Raw genomic sequence first — 7,832 nt, 5'->3', positions numbered from 1 at the left:
GATTTCTCCCAATTTTCTGAATCCGTCGATGATATTACGCTCTGCACATGACGAGATATTCAAAGTCTTCACATTATTTCCTCCTTAATGTGAGGAAATAATGTTCCTCACATTAAGGAACATTATTTCTAAATTCTTCCACAAACATTTGGCTTAAACCTCTGCCCATCTTTACTACAAAATCTGCCTCTCAAAGACTCTTTTTATGCCAAATGACATTAATGACCTGTTGCTAAGTAACCTAATTAGTTGCAGTGTGGCTCCATAGTCCTTTACGTAGTTGTTAGGCAAGCAAAAGGTTGCTGACCTGGTTCCAGTCAGAGATATAATTCCCTTTTGGCTTGAGTCAGGAAGGACATCCAGTGTAAAACACTTTGTGATAAGGGAGCGGCTCAAGAGTAGTTAGATGCAGACTGATCCTCCAGCTGTTTCTTTTTAGTAACGCATTTTCCCCCCCATCCCAATTAGGGCATCAAATTCAAGTAAGCTGAAAATTGTCACACACTAGTAAAATGTCAAAGTTTACATATTTATATGTTTTCTGTGTTCTATTATAGATAAAGTGTAGGTTAATGAGATGTGCAAATCATTACATTCTGTTTCTATTTACGTTTTACACAGCGTGCCAACTTAAGCTAACATAAGAGTGCTTTTGATTGCATCCACGTTTGTATTAAATAGCCTACAGCTAAAATTTGTTTGGTCCGCGGTGTACTCGGGTTATAAAGCCACAGTCCAGCAATCTTATCATTCAGTATTTGTACTGTAATTATATACTTTGTAGTATATAATTTACTGTTGCTGGTCGCAGTTTTTGTCATATGAAAGAGCAGGAAGGCATACACTTTGCTCAGCATTAGATGACATAAAGCTGGGATATTTAATATTTAAGTACTTTGCATGTCTGTAAACTGACGAGTTTACACCGAGACTGATGACATGACACTCATGACACATCTTGTATTGATGTTCGAAACATGAGTATTAACAGGTTCTTCAAAGCAAAGTCACTGCTGCTGATTAAATGTGGTTCAAAATCACATTAATGCACTTTGCATGTGCTCATAACATGTTGTTATATCCGCTTGTGAGTTTGGACTCTGTTGATGCACGGCTATACTCTGATGCAGTCCTTCTTCTGTGAGAGTCTTAATGTTTGCTGTTGTTGAGACTGGTTCTGGGAGTTTGATGAACAACCTTTTGGTTACGAACATCTGACCTCCACATAATACAAGCCCCCCCCCCGCCCCAAAAAGAACTTTGTGCAGTCTACAGCAATATGCAGTGTAAATACAAAACAAAACAAATACATTAGTATTTTGGAGATTCATGGGTTCTCTTATGGAAACTCTCCTGATGATAAAAACAGAAAACAAAGCGGAAAAAAATTCCACTGCTGATTCATAATGATGATGTTCGGTTCTCAGTGTACATTTAACTAAGATGTGCTTAGCTAAGAGTAATTGAGTTTTCTCAAGAGATTAACCGGTAAATAATTAACACCAAGGGAGTGAGTGTGAATGGCTGACTAAAAGATTTTAAGTGCTGAATCACTTGAACGTTTTCTTTCTGGTGCATTTGGTCACCTGTTACTTTATTGCCCTTTAGCTAAGCTTATCATGAGACAATAAAAACAAACAAATAATACCCAGGTCAGATTGCTAATCCATTGCAGAGTTATGTGCTGTGGTTAGTATGAGTAGTGACTTGCAGGTGTTCGTGTGTTGATGGGCAGCATGTTGAACTGCTCTGTGACGCATGGATAGCTGGAAAATGCGTACCTTCGTGCTCTCGCAGCTTCTAATGGTCAGATTAAATTGACCTTGAGACTGATCAGCAACATTTGTTTATGTGTGATGAATGTGTTTGTTTATCAGTGTGCGCATGTATAAAACACAATGAGAACTGTGAGGAGTAGAGCTCTTCAAGCTCACATACCAGCCTTTTGTTATAAAGAGAAGGAGAAGTACGTCGCCATGCAGAGGATGATACCATGTCAAAGGTCCTCACTGTAGAAGCGATTTTGTTTGGGGTCTTGGTGTTTTCTGGTATTTTGGGAAACATCCTGGTCATCTATGTGGTGAGAAAGCACACAGTATTTGGAGTGTGAAGTGGGCTGAATGTTTTGGTTTGAGTTGTTCTCAGTCTGTCTCGTTTTGCTATCAGGTGTTTCAGTCAGTCACTAAGACTCCACCTCGGAGACTCCCTCCTTCGGACCTTATTCTGGTGCACCTGTCCCTAGCAAACCTGCTGAGCTCACTTTTCCGCACAGTGCCTATTTTTGTGTCAGACCTGGGCTTGGATCTGTATTTGTCCTCCGGATGGTGCAGAGTCTTCATGCTGCTGTGGGTGTGGTGGCGAGCCGTGGGATGTTGGATGACCCTGACGCTGAGTGCTTTTCAGTGCACCACACTGAGACGCCAAAATGTGGCCTTTGGACCTCTTACTGTCCAGAGGGAGAGGCGGCGGCTCTGGGTTGTCCTGGGGGTGGTGTGGGGGGCGAACCTGGCTTTCTCTGTCCCTGCACTGGTATACAGCACTCATGTTAGAGGCAATGCCACAGTGGAGCTGATGGTGATCAGTTCCACCACCAGGCCTCTGCTAGGCTGCGTCTGGGAGTTTCCATCAGAAGAACAAGGCACGGTCTTCGCCTCTACTTCGCTGGCAGTGAACGAGGTGTTGCCGCTGGTGCTGATGGTTTGCACCAATGTTGCCACACTGCACGCTTTGGCCAAGCACATCCGAGCTGTTGCCTCAGGAGGGACCCACACCGAACTCGACAAACATCTGTCTAGCGAACGTAAGGCAGCTCAAGTAATCATGTCTCTGGTGTTGCTGTTTGTTGTCTGCTGGGTGCTACAGGTTGCTGCAGTAACGTACTACAACCACAACAGGGGGCACCATGCTGAAGGGCTGCTGACTGTTTCCCATTTTTCTTCTTCACTGTTTGTGGGATTCAGCCCCTTGGTGGTGGCCCTGGGACATGGAAAACTGAGGAGAAAAATCCTGAGTATGATGCTAGGGTGAGCTACAATTCTTAAATGTCACAGTAAGGGTGCCGAAAAGCAGACTAAATCCCCAACGGCTACAGGAAAGAAAAAAACAGTTTTTGTTGTTCAAAGAGAGATGAAGGTCATAAAAGTGCAAGAGAAGATTAAATAAAAATAAATTCTGAACAAGAGCACTCAGAGAAGAGCAAGGACTATACTAAAACTCTCATGTTTTATTATGTTTTTATTACAACACATTGAGGTGTGACCTTTGACTCATGACCTTAAAGCATTACATACTAAAATGGTGTCTTTATTTTATTGTCTTTACTCATATGTTTGGAGCAGAGTCGAATGAAATCTTTGGCTCCTATAAACGGTTAAATTTGGGATTTTCACATATATTCATGCGGTGTGGGATTTTGCAAAACTTTCTAGCGTCTTTGTGACATTAAATAAATAAAAAGAATGTTGTACAGCTCTCTTCAAGACCTTTCTATTTAAACTATTACTCAATATGGTTTTTTAATCATTTTTTAAGGTCATCTTTTATCTCAGGTGCTAACAATGAAGGTTGAGGTCGACTGCCAACCTAGATACTCATGTCCCTCAAGGTCTAGGATATTGTTTTGGGGCAATATTAATTTTCAATTTCACATTTGGTGTCACCTTGACATTGACCAAATTTTCATGAACTGAAGCGCAACATATTACAACATAGAAACATCCTCAATCAAAAATACACCAAAACTGTTCTTTGGAAACCTCTTCTTGGCTACAAACATACGTTTCTGAAGGTTAGCCTTGTGTTTTCCCACTCATTTAAAATTAGTGAGACAAAAAACATCACCAGAAGCCATAATGGTAATTAATGATGTTATACTGAACCAAAAACAAAATGCTTCAGCCACTGCCGTGGTACTTTTTTTCTTTCCTTTGGACCCTTTTGTCTATAATGAATACAAAAAAAAAAAAAATAAATAAAAAAACAATAGATCATGATTAGTGATGGCATATTAGGTGCATCTCCAGAGCTTTTGCAGAGTACCATCAGTGCACGAGTGTGGACTTGATACAAGAACGAAGCTGCCGGTGGCCGACCGCCAGAATGACAGGTGACAAGGCAATGAAGATGATGTTGGCAAAACGAGCAATGACCATCAGATAATTGGCTGAGGAGCCACGGTTGTAGTTGAAGTAGTTGACAGAGATAACACTGGTCCCCCATGAGAGGATGAAGAGTAGTATGAGGGTGAGAATCACCTGGGAAAAAAAAGCACACAATTAAAAAGAAAGCCCTTTCAGAGTTCAAGACTTTGCTGAATTTGCTGTAGTGATTTACTCTTAAACACATCCAGTCACATAGCTCATATCTAAAAAGACTGATTTACAGCTGAGCTCATCACTCTATGCAAATACAGCAAACTGAAACAAAGAGTGATGACTCAGAAGAGACTGCAAGTGGTTGCTGGAGCGATTGAAACAGGAGGCAGGGCTGCAGTGGCACTCATATGTCACAGGGAGATATGAGAGAATTTGCACCTGAAACAAACCAGCACATTGGGAGGATGCGTTTGATGACAGTGTGAATGTGCAGCTGTCCCTTCTCAAGCTGATGTCCTATTCTTTGAGGCAATGCATTTACATTTTTTAAAAGCAACTTATTACATTTTACATTCATTTACACAGCTCGCTGACTCCTTCATCTACCTCCAGTGCCCCCTTCTTCCTCACCTTGGCTGCTCGTTTCTCGGCTGGCACCCGCTTTAATACCGGTGCGTCTTTCTGTGGATTCCGACCATGGGTGTAGAGGGTGTAAAGCGAGGTTAGGTTTGTAATGGCCATCAAGATTAAAGGAATCATTTCATGTATCACCAAAGATGTGGTGGCGTAGGCCAGGCCAATGGTGGAGGGAAAGTTCCACACACAGCCCAGCAGAGGGCGTGTTGTGCTGCTCACCAGCATCAATGTCTGAGGAAAGAGCAGGGAGAGCAGAGGGTGGGTCATGTGCTCAGCCAGCAAGTCAGAGAGATTATTATTTTTCTAGATCATTGATAGATTTTGGCACTCAAAGCCGATAAGCCAAGAATCTGTGAACTCGTAATACATTCTTAATTTTTTAAAATAGAGTTGAGAGAAACAAAATAGAGAAAAAGTAAATCAAGCAAATGCTTATGGCAAAACCAATGGGACAAAACATATGCAGTACTGCAATACACAGTAATACTAGAATTACTGTAGTAGTTAAAATAATACCAAATGGTCTAGTCTGAGTTTAATGATGATTATGGTTGCTGATAATGTTTTAGATGACCTCATTTTGGTTCTTGTCTCTTTTAAAATATGTAATTATTATTATGGCCCTGATGAAATCAGAGGGGTTGGAAGAACAACACATACACTATACTAGGTACACCTTATTAGAAGTCACTCAGAGACTGTGGTCCACATTGAGATGGTAACATCACACAGTTGCTGCAGATTTGTCAGCTGCACATGTGGCATTTAAAGATGCTCAGCTGATACTACAATGCCAAGGATGTGCCAAGAAATTATCCCTCACTCAGTTACACCACCATCAGCCTGACCCATGGATACAAAACAGGGTGGATCCATTTTTACATGTTATTTAAACTAACTTCTGACCCTGTCATCTGAATTCTGCAGCAGAAGTCAAAATTCATCAGATCAGTCAACATTTTTCCAATCACGTATTGTCCAATTTTGATGAGCCAGCGTTAACTGTACCCTCAGTTTCCAGTTGCTGCTGACAGTGTTGTCAGTGTTCTGCTGCTGCAGCTCATTGGCTTCAAGGTTTGACGTGTTGCCCAAAATTCTCTTCTGCATATCTCAGGTTTAACAAGTGGTTATCAAAAAAAGTCCTTTTTACAGAGAGAACTGCCGCTCACTTGGTATTTTCCTCTGTTAATTCTAGACTTGGTTTTGAAGGAAAGGCCCAGCAGATAAGCAGTTTCTGAAATACTCAGAGGAGCCCACACAACAATCATCCCCATGCTGATGCTTAGTTTAAACTTCAGAGGTCATCTGGACCTCATGTCAATGCCAAAATGATTGAAGTTGCCTATTAGATATTTGTTAATGACAAGTTAAACAGATGTACCTACTAAAATGGCAGATCTGTGTCTATGTAAAGATCTATATGACTGTTAAAATGTGAAATGCATTTATTCATTCTTTTTTTTGTAATTAAATGATAAATACAGTGTCAAAGATTTGATAACCATATGAGTATCATCAGTACATACAAAACTATTGCATTAGTTTTGAATACAAGCTAAGTATTTTTTACTAATTGTGTAATGTAATGTTTCAGACAGTCATTGTTATACGTGTCACTTTATGTGATAGAATAACGACAGGGAAAACATTGATTGATAAAATAATTTGAAAAATTACTATTCATGATGACAAATAAAAAGAAATAGACTACTTGGAAGGTCCTTGGCAGTGCCCCTCTCACCTCTGTAGTGTTCTTGTTCCCATTAGAGGAAAATATATGAGCTGGAATCGAGTAAATAAGGTTACCAATCCAGATGAGGCCCAGGCACATCAGGAGGGTCTTAGGAGCACCCCGGGGCCCATTTGTAGCACCAGGAGCCACACGCTTCAACGTCTGGAGGTGGAACGCACTGAGGAAAAGTGTTGACCACGCATTGACTGACCGCAGCCACACCGACATGCCCATTAGCAACTGACAAAACCCTTTGGCTGTATATATCTGTAACAACATAAGAGGGGCTTAAAGGTGTAAGCGTAAAGGGCTCACAAGTTAAATCTAGATTTAATTTGGTTAATTTGATCTTTCATGCATGTTTTCTGTGTAAAACACATCATTCGGTGAAACACAACCAACATAGAGTATTGAAAAAAAAAAGAAAGACTATGAAATGAGTGAAGAGTGAATTATGGACAATGACAATACCTGCAGTCCAAACTCTGAGATGATAAGGAGTGTGTTCCTCAGTAGTGATACCAGCAAGTTAGACATTGCCATGTTAACGATGATGATGTCCGAGTTACGTCCCCAGTTATGCTCCAAGATTATGCTCTTACCAATGACCAGAATCACAGTGGTATTGCCCAGAATTCCCATTATCACCAGGATAATGTAAAAGGCAGTTTGTGCAGGGGAAACAAAGATATGCATTCTCATCCCTGCAAGATCTTTTCTTTGGTCCGAGAGGCTGCTCATTGTTCCACAAATAAATAGACCAAGCTGTAAAGGAGTTTTAACAGCTCACGAAAAGTTCTGAAGAAATTTTCATCGTTGATTTGAATGAATATCAAGTGAAGATATATTAGTTATTATCCTCGAACAAGCTAGTAAGACGCTGGACTGTAGTTAACTGGCCTTTTGGTTGATTTTTTCAGTTTGAAGATGGAATCACCTGCATTACTCCTCCATGGACTTACTGGAATAAAATGATCTTGCCTGTATCATTGGAGCTGTGCTCTTGTAACACAACCACTGTTCAGGCCACAGAACATTACAAAGCATCCATGATACTCGAATCCTCGGAGAGCATGAGGTGTATATTAATGAAACACAGGAGATTAATCTACTTCCTTGCATAAACATGCTTCCCTTGCAAGTTTGCTACCATCATCCTAAGGGAAGTGAAGGCTGTTTAGCGTGTGGTCATGAAACCTACTAACAGATATTCCTAAAGAAAATCAATACTTTGCACCTTTGTTAGAATAAGTAACTTAGTGGGAATTCCTCTCTCCTTATTCAGGACACGTTGCAGTGTTCACCAGTAGAAATTTTACAGTTTCTTGGCGCTCTAGGCAAAAATGCACAGAGGGTTTCTCCATTTATGT

At 40.7% G+C, this 7,832-nt stretch overlaps 2 protein-coding genes across 2 annotated transcripts; one reads left to right on the top strand and one right to left on the bottom strand.

Annotated features, from left to right (window-relative positions):
• Positions 1-586: 586 nt before the first annotated feature.
• Positions 587-3,638, top strand: ora4 (olfactory receptor class A related 4). Its single transcript, XM_085458050.1, is given in 2 exon segments — positions 587-2,080; positions 2,167-3,638. Coding segments are annotated over 2 exon segments (1,083 nt in total). The 5' UTR covers positions 587-1,993; the 3' UTR covers positions 3,163-3,638.
• A 325-nt stretch (positions 3,639-3,963) lies between these two features.
• On the bottom strand, positions 3,964-7,203 carry ora3.1 (olfactory receptor class A related 3, tandem duplicate 1). Its single transcript, XM_085458049.1, has 4 exons — positions 6,934-7,203; positions 6,472-6,729; positions 4,725-4,961; positions 3,964-4,253 (listed from the first exon to the last, which is right to left on the bottom strand). Exons 1-4 carry the CDS (start codon positions 7,201-7,203, stop codon positions 4,041-4,043), a joined length of 978 nt encoding a protein of 325 aa, XP_085314175.1. The 3' UTR covers positions 3,964-4,040.
• Positions 7,204-7,832: the final 629 nt, after the last annotated feature.

The sequence above is a fragment of the Copadichromis virginalis genome, linkage group LG5, assembly GCF_057382275.1.
Source record: "Copadichromis virginalis isolate Kocher_CV1m ecotype Utaka linkage group LG5, C_Virginalis_male_GT1.1, whole genome shotgun sequence".
Classification (NCBI taxonomy): domain Eukaryota; kingdom Metazoa; phylum Chordata; class Actinopteri; order Cichliformes; family Cichlidae; genus Copadichromis; species Copadichromis virginalis.
Note: the sequence above shows the minus strand (reverse complement) of the source record. Positions and strands in the feature narration are given on the sequence as shown.